The 13,804-nt window shown below is 54.7% G+C and overlaps 7 protein-coding genes across 12 annotated transcripts; all 7 read right to left on the bottom strand.

Annotated features, from left to right (window-relative positions):
* Positions 1 to 425: 425 nt before the first annotated feature.
* ABB37_04925 (hypothetical protein) lies at positions 426 to 1,410 on the bottom strand (the record flags this gene model as incomplete). Of its 3 annotated transcripts, none has more annotated exons than XM_015802763.1 (1): positions 426 to 1,410. In XM_015802763.1, the coding sequence occupies exon 1, from the start codon at positions 1,077 to 1,079 to the stop codon at positions 426 to 428; it is 654 nt and encodes a 217-aa protein (XP_015658279.1). In that variant the 5' UTR covers positions 1,080 to 1,410. The 3 variants fall into 3 exon arrangements, with proteins under 3 accessions (XP_015658279.1, XP_015658278.1, XP_015658277.1); XM_015802762.1 differs by having other exon boundaries at positions 426 to 1,329; XM_015802761.1 differs by having other exon boundaries at positions 426 to 1,174.
* Positions 1,411 to 1,945: 535 nt separating this feature from the next.
* On the bottom strand, positions 1,946 to 3,952 carry ABB37_04926 (putative SET domain protein; the record flags this gene model as incomplete). 2 transcript variants are annotated; one of them, XM_015802765.1, is made up of 1 exon in its annotated part: positions 1,946 to 3,952. In XM_015802765.1, exon 1 carries the CDS (start codon positions 3,389 to 3,391, stop codon positions 1,946 to 1,948), a length of 1,446 nt encoding a protein of 481 aa, XP_015658281.1. In that variant the 5' UTR covers positions 3,392 to 3,952. The 2 variants fall into 2 exon arrangements, with proteins under 2 accessions (XP_015658281.1, XP_015658280.1); XM_015802764.1 differs by having other exon boundaries at positions 1,946 to 3,915.
* A 550-nt stretch (positions 3,953 to 4,502) lies between these two features.
* Positions 4,503 to 5,467, bottom strand: ABB37_04927 (dolicholphosphate-mannose synthase (DPMS); the record flags this gene model as incomplete). Of its 2 annotated transcripts, none has more annotated exons than XM_015802767.1 (1): positions 4,503 to 5,467. In XM_015802767.1, exon 1 carries the CDS (start codon positions 5,295 to 5,297, stop codon positions 4,503 to 4,505), a length of 795 nt encoding a protein of 264 aa, XP_015658283.1. In that variant the 5' UTR covers positions 5,298 to 5,467. The 2 variants fall into 2 exon arrangements, with proteins under 2 accessions (XP_015658283.1, XP_015658282.1); XM_015802766.1 differs by having other exon boundaries at positions 4,503 to 5,456.
* A 437-nt stretch (positions 5,468 to 5,904) lies between these two features.
* Positions 5,905 to 6,284, bottom strand: ABB37_04928 (putative peptidyl-prolyl cis-trans isomerase; the record flags this gene model as incomplete). 2 transcript variants are annotated; one of them, XM_015802769.1, is made up of 1 exon in its annotated part: positions 5,905 to 6,284. In XM_015802769.1, the coding sequence occupies exon 1, from the start codon at positions 6,232 to 6,234 to the stop codon at positions 5,905 to 5,907; it is 330 nt and encodes a 109-aa protein (XP_015658285.1). In that variant the 5' UTR covers positions 6,235 to 6,284. The 2 variants fall into 2 exon arrangements, with proteins under 2 accessions (XP_015658285.1, XP_015658284.1); XM_015802768.1 differs by having other exon boundaries at positions 5,905 to 6,278.
* A 380-nt stretch (positions 6,285 to 6,664) lies between these two features.
* On the bottom strand, positions 6,665 to 7,638 carry ABB37_04929 (hypothetical protein; the record flags this gene model as incomplete). Its single annotated transcript, XM_015802770.1, has 1 exon — positions 6,665 to 7,638. The coding sequence occupies exon 1, from the start codon at positions 7,346 to 7,348 to the stop codon at positions 6,665 to 6,667; it is 684 nt and encodes a 227-aa protein (XP_015658286.1). The 5' UTR covers positions 7,349 to 7,638.
* Positions 7,639 to 8,579: 941 nt separating this feature from the next.
* On the bottom strand, positions 8,580 to 10,306 carry ABB37_04930 (putative eukaryotic translation initiation factor 3 subunit L; the record flags this gene model as incomplete). The annotated part of the gene is made up of 1 exon (XM_015802771.1): positions 8,580 to 10,306. Exon 1 carries the CDS (start codon positions 10,194 to 10,196, stop codon positions 8,580 to 8,582), a length of 1,617 nt encoding a protein of 538 aa, XP_015658287.1. The 5' UTR covers positions 10,197 to 10,306.
* Positions 10,307 to 11,918: 1,612 nt separating this feature from the next.
* Positions 11,919 to 13,541, bottom strand: ABB37_04931 (putative xylulokinase; the record flags this gene model as incomplete). The annotated part of the gene is made up of 1 exon (XM_015802772.1): positions 11,919 to 13,541. The coding sequence occupies exon 1, from the start codon at positions 13,380 to 13,382 to the stop codon at positions 11,919 to 11,921; it is 1,464 nt and encodes a 487-aa protein (XP_015658288.1). The 5' UTR covers positions 13,383 to 13,541.
* Positions 13,542 to 13,804: the final 263 nt, after the last annotated feature.

The following is a 13,804-nucleotide window of genomic DNA, read 5'->3' on the forward strand; positions in this document are numbered from 1 at the left end:
CAGGAAATAAAAGAAACTGAAGCAAGGCAAAGGGGGTATAAATAGAGGCTGTTAACAGCACTGCACGACGACGTCCGTTTCAACGTGTTTTTTCGAAAGCACAGGAAGAAGACGAAAGAAGAAAAAATGAATTAGAGATCACATAGAAAGAAAGAAAGCGCAACTAGAAAAAAAGAACACAAAGAGACTCCTCCAATTTACTAAAAAAAAAATAACAAGAATTGTGATAGTATCGATATATTGATTTTTATATACAAATATGGAAAGAGTTCGATAAAAACTAGAAACATCAACAGCAATCATAATGGCGGCAATACAAGGAAAAAAGAGTAAACAGTAAAAGAGAAGAGTGAGGTATTTCTCTTCCTTTGTTGGTCCACATAAGGGAGAGCACATCGAACAGAAAAACAAAATCATTTTTTGTTCTAGGCGGTGTTAAGAACATTTTCCTGGCATACTAGCCATTCTTCGACGATGGCAATACTGTGCGTCAAACGCTCCTCAAAAGATTCTTCGCACTCCACTTCCCCAGCACCCGACGACTGCCGCTGCAGCACCTTGTCAGATTGATGGACGTCACTTGCCAAAACATAGGACATCGACTTTGGCACCTCGCTGGTCTGCTCGAACTGCGTTGTGATGTTGCGCGGACCCACCAGAGGGCAGGAGGAGTTTGTGTCCAAAGTCATCTCGCTCAACGCCTCTGCACCTCTAAAGTCCTCCGTCAGGGTGTCGTTGGAGCTCCCAGACTCGCTCTTCATCAATAGACCGTTTTGCGTCACCAACGATGCGTTCAACCTTCGATCGGCCTCACGAAACGCCGAAGCCGGTGCTGCAGGAGTGGAAAAGTGGCGGCGTAGCTGCGTGCCCTCGGTGCGCACAGGCAGCGTGGAGGAGACCGTCCTACGCACCGTTGGTTTTTGCTGATTGCACGTGGTGGGAATGCGGGAAGGGTGTGTCGCCGAGCTTGCAACAATGCAGGAGTTACACCTCCTCTCCCGCGCAGTGCCGTGCCCCGCCGTGCTCCCTACGCGACGGCTGTTCGCTCGGCGGTGACTTGATGAGTTGGTGTTACCCATGACTAGAAAACAAAAGAGAGGTGCTTCGCAGTGGAAGAAAACGATTGCTTTGTGTGTCAGGGAGTGAGCGCAATAATAAGAATGATCGCTGCCGCTGAGTTAAAGCAAAGTTAACGAGAACGGTTAAAAATGATATCAAAGAAGCATTTAAAGTTTAGTAACAGCGAGGTGTTCAAACAGGGAGCTGGTAGCTCTTATTGGAAGACATAGTACGCAGGCAGACTGCCACTTGGCGTATCGGGGCGTATTCTGTTGGCGAATTTCGAGACGAAAAGGAGCCGTCCAGGAGGCCAGTGATCAACATGGAAGAAGAAAAACAGTTAGACGACACTACAGAGAGACCGTGAAGAGGAGTGAGAAATGTGGAATGAACAATCACGGTGCACGTCCGTGGAGGCAATCAGACGCCACAAAGCTTGGCAGAAACGAAGAGGTATAATAGCGGAAACGGTGTTTCGCGTGGTAGTGGGGCCCACGGTGGTGTGGCAACGCAGCAAATGATCCAAAATTCAGCCCTGATTCACAAAAAGCACCTCTTTTCAAAGGCGTCAGGGGAATTATTCGACTGGCTGTTTAGTATTTGATATCATCTTTTTTTTCCGTCGGTGTGAAGCTCCTCTTCCACACGAACAAGGAGCGAAGCGCGTGCCTCGCAAATACGATGCGGAAGGGATGCATGAAACGAGTCGAGACAGAGAAGCGGTGTAGCGGGTAGCAAACCTGTCGAGACGAGAAAAGAAACGTTCTCTCTGAATTCGTGTTACTTCAACTACCGAACTCTCTGTGCATCGTCTGCGCGTGCGAATCGGCAGGCCTCTCGTCTTTCACTCCCAATTGCACGGGAAAAAAAGAGCTGTGCTTATTTTTTATCCTTCCACATTCTGTGTTTCGCTCGGCAGCAGAGGCCTCGTCGGGGGAGGCACCTTGCGCAGCCACGAGTTCTCGCCGTACTTCGCAAGCGACGCCGCATCCGGGCGGATCAGCCCGCGACAGCACGCAGCTCCACACAGACATTGAAAAGGCTTCATCGTCCCATCGCAGAAGGTGGCGTAGTCCATGCTCAAATCCTCACCGGCAGCGATGTCGCGCGCCGCGATGACGTTGAGGGAGTGCGGGGCAGCAAAGAAGCAGTTCGGGTCGCAGGAGTGGTTGATGGGCCGCCAGCGCCGCGGGTCCTCCTCCCAGATCGCGTACAGGTGGCCGTCCGAGTCGAGGGGCCAGGCGTATTCGGTGAACACCTTCTTCGAGCGCGCGTCCCAGTGCTGCTCGACGTGGGGGCGAGTCACGATGGCAAAGTTGCGGCATTCGTCCTCGAAGACGATTTCGTCCTTCTTGATCGCCTTGGCAGCGCAGAGATGATAGCCTTTGCGGGAGTCACTGTGCAGCTTGATGGCGAAAGTGGGATCGGGGTGGCGGCTCTTCGCCTCGGCCACCAACGACGTCAGCAGCTCCGGCCGTGACGGCGCAGCATCCAACAGATTCACAGCTGCGTCGGTCAGCGTGAGAAGCTGCGCAACGGGGGGGTTCAGCACCACGTTCTGGAAACACCACCTGTCGGGTTCGCTGCTCAGCGTATTCAGCGTCAACGACGCGATACCGCAGTCGTAGAGGACGAAGCGGCTGACGGCTGCCCCGTATTGCCGTGCCGCCGCCTCACCGTCTTTCCACCACGACGGAGGCTGCGACGTGGGCTGCACGGGCACCACCGCCACGGCTCCCTTCACCGAGCCGCCCGCCACCAACACATGCATGGCGCACTCCGTCGAGGGACTCACCTGCCACGCCACCACCTTGCCGTGCGCGTGAAAGGCCCGCAGCAGGGCGTCCTCCACGCTAGCCTGCACGGCGCACGTCTCCTCGTACAGGCCCAGCACGGCGCACGCGCTGCGGATGTGCACTGGCGCCTGCAATGCCGCTGCGGCACGCCTCGCGGCTGCCTCGCCATCGATGATGGCAAACGGCGGCAGCGGCACCTCAGCGTAGTAGAGCATCATCAACACGATGTCGAAAGAGTAGTTGAGCGCCTTCGCGCGGCAGCCCGTGTAGGGAAGCGAGCACTGATCGAGAAAAACAGACGCCAGCGCGGCGGTGACACCGTCAGGGCTGTCAAGCTCGTCCGCGCACAGGTTCACCACCGCCTCAAACTCGGCAGGGCCGGCGGCATAGATGCGGCGCACGACGCTCTGCAGCGCCGTTGAATCCTTCACTGGAAAGACAACACATGGAAAGCTACAGGCGCGCTGAAAAGCCTCCAGCTGCTCCGCATCCGTACCATCGTTTACGACGACAGCCACTGGACGCCGTTCTGACATGGCAAGTAAATGCTATGGCGGAAGTCTGACTGCTTATCTTCTCTGTTTGTCTTCGCAGGGTGTCTACGTAGCTCTGTAGACGCTTGGCGTTTACTTACTTGCTTCCTTCTTGCGAGCACGTGGCTGCAGTGTCCGTACGCCACCTCGTTCCTGTCTTGGGGAAATGCGATCTCAACCCTTTCAGGGTCGATCTGACCTCACCGCTGCGTGGCTGCCGGGTACTTGACGGCGTGGAAAGCGATAGTTAAAAAATATATACAATAAAATTGGATGTGAAAGAAACACACTTCCAACAAATCAACGCAACGAAGTAACCAAAAAAAAGGGGGGGAGGTTTTAGCTGAGGCCTTAAAATCTGTCTACAGACGATTGTACAAGTATCGAACGGTGAAAGAAAAAATGAAAACCTGCATTCGATGAAGGCAGCTGAACGATCCGCTTCGTGACGATCGAAGGACGATATGGATGTAGTGGCGAAAGCGCAAAGGCTAAATACTTGATTGAGTGTGTTGGGTAAAGAGAGCTGTACTGTGTGGAAAGATGAGCCGCGTAGGCAACATCTGCGCGCCAGAAACGCAAACCAAGGAGCAGAAGACATACGAAACGCAAGGAGGCCGGAGGTGGTCGGGGGCGATCGGAGACGACAAGTTGTAAGGAGAAGAAAGGGCAAAATTGGCCCACGCTTGCAGCGTCAGTTTTGTTTGTGCTGTTTTTTCTGTTAACGGACACAACCCGAGGAGTGGCAGGTGACAGACGGCTTCTCTTCTCGCAGCCACAGTGTGTTCATATTTTCGAAATCACATCTGCCATAACGGAGTGGAGTGCATCGTGTCTTCATACTGGTTTCTGTTGCTAGGTATTTTAACGGTGAAGGTGCGGGCGACAGAGCACATCATTCAGGGATGCCAAAAGAATCGCATGTTTTCCTTTTGTTATTGTTTTTCGAACACGGAAGCAAACCTAACGCACACAGCACCGACGAAGCGTGGCGTGGCGAGTCGCACAGCAATGCGAGTCTCATGCAGCACTCAGCAAGCAACAGCGATACCAGGAAAAAAAGGTTCCTTCTGAACCAACCAACTCCCCCCTTCTTTCCCTGCAGCTAAGCCACTCACCGTGAGAAGATGAGTCGGCAACCAGCACATGGAACGTAAAGTGCCAGCAGTACGGCTGCTAAGAGAAGGACGTAGAAGAGCGGCCCCAGCTTGTACACGTAGAGGGCGTGCAGGTGCTGAAGATAGTTAAGAATGACCTTTCCTGTCAGCTTCGACTCGCCATAGGTGCGGGTGGCAAAGTTGAAGCTAACCTCCTCGAAGCGTTGCACGTGGCACTTCACGAACAGCTCCAGAGCAATTTTGTACCCAATCGGATTCACCTCTTTCGCGTGCTGCTTGAACACTTCATCGCGGATGCCGAAGAAGCCAGACATGGGATCCGAGAGGGAGGTGAGGGGCCGCGCCAGGATGCGCGCTCCCCAGGAAATAAGGCGACGGTGTGCCGGCCAGCTCTTGTCAATTTCAACACCGGCCCCGTAGCGCGTGCCGCAGACAAACTCTACCCCGTCACGACTCAACGCCTTGAAGAGCGAGGGGACCGACTGGGGAGGGTGCTGCAGGTCAGCATCCATGACGATCTTGTAGGTCCCGCTCGTCGCGTGCAGACCATGAATTACGGCGCTGCTCAATCCGCGCTCCGTCGTGCGGACGTCGATGCGCACGTTGAAGCCTTCCTGCTGCAGCTTCTCAACTACCTCGACGGAGCCGTCGCGCGAGTTGTCATCGACAATCAGCATCTCTGTTGCTTCCACTGGAAATCCTTGATCCTTCACTGCGGCGAAGACCTGCCGAGTCAGCGGCTCCAGATTGCCGCTCTCCTTGTAGGCGGGGACAACAATAGAGTACTGCATTGCGGCTTTCCTCAGAAGAAAAAATCAGGGTTCAGCTTTTGTCGTTGCTGTTTTTGAAGAGATACGTGTAAAAGAAGTATGCTGTTGGGAGCACATAGGGGACGGTGCTTTTTCCCTGTCCGGCACTCGGCTAACCTTCGTGAAAGGGGGAAGAAGACCTTCAGAGGGACTGAAAACGGTGGGTGCGCGTAAACACCACGGCCCATTCGCGATGAAGAGAGTAAAACAGCGACGGCAAACGGAGCGAGCGAGAGTGGGCCACACACACGCCTTGAGAGAAGTTCCAACAGGGAGGAGCACGAAAGGCTTCTGACATCGAAGCGCACGGCGAGGGTGGAAAGCGTCTACAACAGAAGGTTGCGAGAGCTTAAAGAACGAAGCCAAGAGACACCTCCACATAATACAAAAGAGTCGGGCGTTACCACGACGCTTCTATCTAAAGTACCTCGAAGCACAACTTTTCTTTGACTTGCCTTCAAGCGTGTTGCACAAACACAAAAAAGGAGGAAACCGGCTTTTCGCACTTCGGGCTTTCCTTGCTAAGGGTTTTTTTAGTTTGCCTTTTTCCTCTTGATGCCCCACCCGCAACACCGAAAGCGCTGCGCTCTTACTGAATCTTCAGCAGCTCAATTTCGAACAGCAGTGGGGCGTTCGGTGGGATATTCCACGCAGGGAAGCCGCGAGCACCGTACGCGAAGTCGGGCGTCATGAGCAGCTCGGCCGTTTCACCTGGCTGCATCTGCAGCATGCCTTCATCCCAACCGCGGATGACCTGTCCGAGGCCCACGTTGAAAGAAAAAGGGTTGTTGTCATCGTGGGTGGACCAGAACTTCTTCTTACCATCGGCGAGATAGCCAGTGCAGTGCACCGTGATCGTTTGCCCAGGCTTCGGTGTGGCGCCACTGCCCGCCTTCTTCACTGTACGCGTGACGCCCATTCGGAGAAGAGATAATTTGAAAATTTTCGAAACCGTTGTATCGCTAAAGCTGTTGGAGAGCAGTGGGTGCAAGGAAGGAGGAGGGGGGGGGGGGCGGAACAGCTGAATGGAAGCGAAGAGGTGTGAAAGAAAAAACAAAGAACACACGGGAAGAAGCCACGGTGAGCCCCGTGGCGAAACCAGTGATAGAAACCGTGCAAGTAATGGAAAACAGAAACAGTTCTGTTTTCTTCTTTGAGTCGTTCCTCCCAAGATTATCGGCGCAATGCAACCCACAACGGTTTTTGTTTTCTGGTGTCGTTTTTTTGCCAGTGAAACGCATGCGCGGAGACGCACCGAAGAACACCGTGGGTTACACAGTAAAAGCAACAGCAGAAAGAAAAAGAGGGAGAGAGAAAGCCAAACCTGCTTCCTTTGAGCTAGAATGTAACTAGTGCATCTGGCTTCGCATGCGCTCCTTGAGAGCATCGTTCTCAAGCTCTAACTTCCTGTTGCGTACCTTCAGTTTTTCAGTTCGCGTTTCCTCCAGCAGCAGTTGCTTCCGCATTTCCTCCCGCCGCTGTGCGAGCACCGCCACGCTGCCTTTCGACTCCTCCTGCACCGCCTTGAGCTTCTGTTTCGCAGCAGCCACTTCATTGTGAAGAGTACCGCACTCCTCACGTGAACGCTCGAGACGCTGCTCCAGCTGCCGCCGCTCCGCCTCTAGAGACTGGCACTTGTCCGCGAGTGTTTGCCGCTCCGACGAGGCCGCGCCGCCGGTGCGAACAGCAGCAATAAGAAGAACGGCGTCGCTGTAGGAACACGTAAAGCGCGGAGACAAGTGAGGGACTAACGCGCGAAGTTCATAAAAAGCCGCCTCATCCCGCTCGCTCCACGCGTCCTGCGGTTGTTGCACGTTACTGGAGGACGTGGGAACGTCAGGGGCGGCGTTGCTGCTTCCTCTCGCCTCCCTGTGTCGGCCCGGAGAGGTGCCACTTTGCATATCACGGTGCATCATCTCGAGTTGCTGAAGGCGATGCGCCTGGTCCGAAGAGGCCAGGTTGGATGTGACGGGCGTGCCGACTTCCACCGCGGGCACATCCGGCAAGTCATCATCGTCACTGCTAAAGAGCATTGTGCTTTTGATGAGAATTACTTCAGAGAGGTAGTTGCGATATGGCCTTAACAGACGGCCAGCGATGAACGTTCGCGAGAGTGTTTATATGCAAAATGCCAAGTTGAGGAGGTCCTCAGGTGTGGGTTTTTCGTTAGCGATGAAATCGCATATCGCCCTTTTCGTTGTTGTCGCTGTGCGTATGTTAACGGGAGAAATACTTAGTCTAACAATAAAATAAAGTCTTGTTGTTCTACTGTGTGCCGCCAAGCGGGGGGGGGGAGTGTATTGCTACCGCTGTATCCATGTGCTTCAAGGCACACGTCCGACGCAGAACACGATACCGCACAAACACGAAAAGAGAAGAGGAGGAAAGGCGAAAAGAAAGAAAAGGAACGAATGCTGTGCCGCGTAATATGTACTGAGGAGACAAGAAGGGCGAAGACACGGCGGGGTGTGCAAACACCCTGAATGCTTTACCAACACGCTTTGGAAAAGGAGAGGAACGCCACATCCACCGTCACCCAGGTCTCCAAGCGGAATGCGAAGTCATCCCTTTTGCATGAAAGAAGAAAAAGAACATGCTCGTGGCCTCCACATGACACCCAGTCGTTGCCGGTAACGTCTTCTTCTCGCAGAAAAGGTTCAAAGGGACGCTATCGTTTCCTTTGTTTCTTCCCCCAACGCTATCCGGCCCACAATCGACACAACAAAGCGTGGCGGCCTTTCCGGAGAGTTTCGGACGTGGAAAGGGTTATGATGATAGCATCCCTTCTACCCCGTGCCATCCGTGTTGTCGCTTGTTTACATGTTGCTGAGGTGTTATAACATAGTTAAATAAAAACAAAGGGTAATAAATAGGGGAGAACCAACCGCACGCCGTTCCACAATCCCATTACTTGCTTAAAGTCGCCGCACGCACTATATTTCAGCGTCGGTCTCTTATTGAACAACCCAACTCAGGAGTGCGGCCGCACGCGCACGCAACCCGGGCAACGCAGTTTTCATTCCAGTCAACAGCGACAACAACAAAAAGCACGAGCACAACAGCTTTCTCACCACAATAAGTTGTCCTTCTTTAAACCCACAGATTTTACCTTCGAGTCTCGTCCCCCAAAAAAAACGCCAAAGAGTTTGGCCGTCGCAGCATGCAGCGCTTCATTAAGTAGCTGCGTTCGTAAGGTGCGCAAGAACCCTCTTATCCAACGTGCATCACATACGTGTGCGTGTGTGTGCTGCGCCGGTGAGCACCTCAGTTGTCGTTACGGTTAAAGAGGTTGCTCGTCATGGGCTGCGCCGCGACCTTCACGTTGGGCCGGCGGCGCGGGGCGTCACCACCGGCGGCGTTGGGGGCACCACCGCCCTGCTGCAGGTTCGGCTTGCGCTTCTGCTCGCGCTGGTCCTTCGTCTTCTTGCCGCCCTCCTCACGCTTGCGGGCCTGGTTGAACTTGCGCTCCGCCATCTCAATGTCGCGCTGGGTGCTCTTGATCTTGCTCACGAACTTCTGTTCCGTGCCGCCGAAGGTCATGCTCGGCACCACCTCGACGTTGTCGTCCTGCACGATGCAGTCGAACTCAGAGCTGACGCGGTACTCGCCTGTCAGGAGGTTCGCCGCCTCGCCATCGTGCACGAGCTGTCGGGAGCGCATCTTCAGCGCAAACAGCGGCGCAAAGCCGTCGTCTACCTCCAGCAGCGTCTCCAGCAGCTTCATCTTGGTGTTCTGGTACACCTTGAAGTACCCGCGCAGCTTGATGATATCCTGCTGCTGCTGCACCGCACGGCGGAACATGCGCGCCTGCAGCTCGCGGCCCTCCGTGCCCTTCACCGGGGATCCGTCGGACGGCGGCACCGTGAGGAACTTCGGGCTACAGCGGTCAAATACGTCGCGGAAGCGCTCCTCGTCGCCGCTGCGCAGGCTCTCGCGGTCGTCTTCGAAGGTGGCTTGGCGGCGGTGGTCGAAGTAAGAGCTCATGTTCGTAATCGGCATGCCGCCCAGCACGCGCGCGCAGATGAACATGTACGCGGCGTCCTGCTGAACCCGCTCGGAGAAACGGCGGCCGTTCAGCTTCGTCTGCACGCAGCGGCGGAAGGCGTTGCTGGCGTCCTCGAAGCGGTGAATCATCAGGTAGCTGAAGCCGATGTGATAGTTGATGGACACGGCCGCCGGCTGCACACGATTCAGCACGGCGCGGCCCCTGTTGTACACGTCAAGCGGCTCCAGGTCCTTGAGGGCGGAGTAGTAGTCGCCGAGCAGCACGTCCAGCTTCGACTTGGCGGCGATTGCGTAGAAGCCGCTAAGTGCGCCGGTGCTCTGACCCTTGAGGATCTCCTCCAGCCGCTCCGGCTGCTCCATCGTCTCGCGCAGGTGCGAGCGGTCAGCGACGTCGTTGAGCAGCCGCGTCACCTCCGGCATCGACCAGACGCCCTCCGACGTGAACACCTTCTGGTACACCACCGTCATCTGGTAGAGGAACTCGTCGAACATGTCCCACAGCATCCAGCTAGGCAGCTCGTACGAGTTCAGCAGAGGGAAGAGCTCGCTGTACATCTTCCACGAGCCCTCCGCGTCGGACAGCTTGATGGAGCTGTTGCCGGTGAAGAGGTGCTTGTAGAAGAGAAAGCTGTAGACGAGCTCGGCCATCTTGTTGCCGCGGAAGCAGCTGGAGACCTGCTCGAGGCGAAGCGCGGGCCAGGAGCGGAACTGGCCATGACCCACAATGTAGTAGTTCTTTGTCAGGGAGTCGAACTGAACCTCGTAGAGTTCGTGCATCGCACCCGCGTCGCGGCGCTCGACCGCGCGGCCGAGATCGCGGAAGAAGCCATACACGTCGCGGGGGATATCGGTCTCGATATCGGGGTTAGTTGCCATCTTTCAAAACAGAGTTCTGGGTTTCTTTTTCCTTTTTCTAATGTGCTGCTCTTTCTTCTTGAAAGTTCACTCACACACGAGATGCAGAGGAGATATTTTAAAGTGTTAGCTGTACAACGCACAACAAGATGTGTACGGGAATGTGTGTGCGTGTGTGTGGTGGGGGGGGGGACAGAAAGCAAGATAGTTAGGGGAAAGGGGCAGATGAGAAGAGCGCGAGTGGGCAGTTGCCAGTCGAACGACAGTCGCACATTTCCAGCGTCACTTTTGTGCTCACGTTGGAGTACTACTGCAAAGGGACATGTGAAGGAAGTCTTTCGTTGCCGAGAGGAGCAGGAAGAAAAAAAGATAAGCGCTTTCCATTCGTTCCGCGTACCCCTTACAGATGCAGCTGAAGCGGCAGATATAAAAAATAACAACAACAATTTCTGCAAGTGATCACTAAATCAAGCCACTTCTGTAATACTTCTTGTTCCTCTAAGTGTGCGTGTGTGTGTGTGTTTCTTCCTTTTTTGGAGGCAGACGGCGTTGGTCTCCTGTCCTGTATTCTTTTTCAGTTGTCGGTAATGGCCGTTGCTTCTGCAGAGTGAGTTTAGTTGAGAATGGATTCCGTAATGGCCACAAAACATGTTCACCTCTGCATCCGCACACCATCACACATTTGCACACACATTTTTTTTAAAGGGAGAGGAAAAAACGAAGAATAACGTCAAAAAAGTGGCAACACACCATTGGCTCCGTCCGATGTCCCTGCATCGTGGTAGCACGTGTTCGTTCATTGATCTCGGAAGCTGCGCTCTTCACGCGCAAAACAAGAGAGGAGAAATCGCTGCGTTGACACATATCCAGCCAAGGGTTCCGGATTCGGAGGTTTTCTTTCCTTTCTTTCCCAACAGCATTACTGTACTCGAATTGCAGTCGACGATGACAAGAGAAAAAAAAAACACCGCGATCTAACAGGCAGGCTAAACGGCAAGGAGTACGCAGCCGTGGCGGCCGCAATTTGACCTAGAAATCTGATCTCACACACCTCCAATAAGAGACAGATGCTCCGCAGTAAACATAATTGAAACAAACATTAGTAATAAATAATAATTGATAAAAAGAAGGAAGGAAGCGAAAAATGAGCTGTGATTTTCAAACAGTGATTATGGTCGTTTTCATAAAATGAACAGAACAGAAAAAATAATAACTTACGTCTTTTGAGGAAGAAGATCCTTCTTCGCTTTTCTTTGCTTTCTCTTGCAACGGAGTTCAACGTGGTTCTGCCATCACACGCCCTTGATCTCCTCCACCTCTGAGGTGTACGCGCGAAATGAAAGGAAAAGGAGGTGACTTGTGTACACCGCCACACACATACACGCCCGCACACGATGCAGTACCTTCAACAACAACAATAAAAAAAAGAGAAGGGGAAGAAGAAGAAGAAACTGTGCGTGCGGCACAAAACAAAACACGGTGGGGCGGGGACGGGAGAAAGCTCTACGGAGAAAGAACGTCAACACGTGGGAAAAGGAAACGTTTCTGGTTTGATGAAAATAGCAAAACAAGTGCGGCACCGTTTGACGCAGGACTCCGTAGAGACGCATACCGACTGTGTACGAGCGTCGAGCCAAACGTGCAACAGGAAAAAGCAAGTACACAACTGCGAACCAACGGAGGGCGATAATTCGACGTGTGGGTGAGTGGGTGCACGCCGCTTTTTAAACGTGGAACTGAAGCTTAGAGCTTCGCGTCCATCAGAGGGTGGAGTTGCTTGTAGAGTTCGGCGAAGATCACGCGGCGCTTCTTGTACTGCTCGTGCTTCTTCATATCGGGCGTGTGTGTCTGCTTCAGCGGCAGATGCGGCAGCATCTCCTCCAATGGGCGCTGCTCAATCGCGATCTGCGCCAGGCGGCAGGCGCCGAGGGCGGGGCCAACCTCAGAGCCGGCGCAGTAGTCCATCGGGTAGCCGCTGACGTCCGCCAGCATCTGACGCCAGAAGGGGCTGCGCGAGCCACCGCCGATGAGGGCGATATTCGACGGCTTCACGTTGCAGCGATGCACGGCGTCCATGCCCTGCGCCATGGCGAAGCTCACCCCCTCCAGCACCGCACGCGCCAGCTCTGGGCGGCCGTGGTGCGAGGTGAGGCCGAAGAAGACGCCCTTCGCCGCGGGGTTGTTGTGCGGTGTGCGCTCCCCGGCGAGGTAGGGCAGGAAGAACACCGGTCGCTCATCGAACTTATGCGCCCTCTCCGCCTCCCTCACGAACTCGCCTACCGACTTGCAGCCAGTCAGCTTGGCTGCCCAGTCCAGGCAAACGGCGCAGCTGAGAATGACGGACATCAGGTGCCAGCGGTCGGGCAGGGCGTGGCAGAAGCTGTGGACCGCCTCGTCGGTGTTGAACTTGAAGCCGTCCGACACAATAAAGTACACGCCCGACGTGCCGAGAGAAAGCATCGCCTGACCGGGCTTGAAGAGACCCGCGCCGACGGCACCGGCCGCGTTGTCGCCACCACCGCCGACCACCGGCACTCGCTCCATACCCCAGCTCCGCGCCACTCTCTCGGTGAGCTTGCCCGTGATCTGCGAGCCTTCGTACAGCTTCGGCATGTTCTTGCGAGAGAGGCCCGTCGCCGCGAGGATCTCGTCGTTCCAGTCACGTTTGGCGGTGTCGAGCCACATCGTACCCGAGGCGTCCGACATGTCGGAGGCGAAGTCGCCGGTCATCAGGAAACGCGCGTAGTCCTTCGGCAACAGCACCTTGTCCACCTTCGCAAAAATCTCCGGCTCGTGCTTCTTCACCCAAAGCAGCTTGCCAGCCGTGAAGCCGGGCATCATTAAGTTGCCGGTGATCTCGCGCGACCGCGGCACGACCTTCTCGAGCTCGGCGCATTCGCGGTAGCTGCGGCCGTCGCACCAGAGAATGCAGGGGCGGAGCACCTTGTGGTTCTTGTCCAGCAGGGTGGCGCCGTGCTGCTGGCCTGAGAGGCCGATGGAGCGCACCTTCTTCATGTCTTGGCGCTGCTTCAGCTGCCCCATGCAATCGTTGATCGCCTTCCACCACGAGGCGGGGTCCTGCTCATTCCACAGCGGGTGTGGGCTCTCCACCGTGAGCGGAGCGGAGGCGCTGTCGACGATGCTGCCGTCAGTGCTCATCAAGGCGACCTTGATGCCGGACGTCCCCATATCAATACCGGCGTACATTTCGAGAAAAACGGAAAGTGTGGATGGGACAGGTAAAAGAAAAGGTGTGTATGGTTGCACGGGTGTGGTTATTTGAACGTATTACAAGTTTTATGCAGATCTTTTGTCTGAAGGAGTCGGTATAGAGAAGAACAGGAGAGAACAGGAAAGCGTATTCACTGCGCGTGAGGAAACAGTAGCGGCAATGGAAAAGGGGGGCGGAAAAACAAAGAAGAGAAATGGAGGAGACAGAAGTGATGTGTGTGGTGGGGGAGGGGGGGGGAGGGGAGGGGGGAGAACTGTTTGTCTGTTCGCTCGTGTTTCTCCATCGAGCCATGCCACGTCGTCAAAGTATGCGAACACCACGGGGAGAGAAACAAAAAAAAAACGTTCTCCCTTTAGATACGGCGCGTCAAGTGGCAAAACGAAAACTCACTCCATTT

The sequence above is a fragment of the Leptomonas pyrrhocoris genome, assembly GCF_001293395.1.
Source record: "Leptomonas pyrrhocoris isolate H10 chromosome Unknown, whole genome shotgun sequence".
NCBI classification, from domain to species: domain Eukaryota; phylum Euglenozoa; class Kinetoplastea; order Trypanosomatida; family Trypanosomatidae; genus Leptomonas; species Leptomonas pyrrhocoris.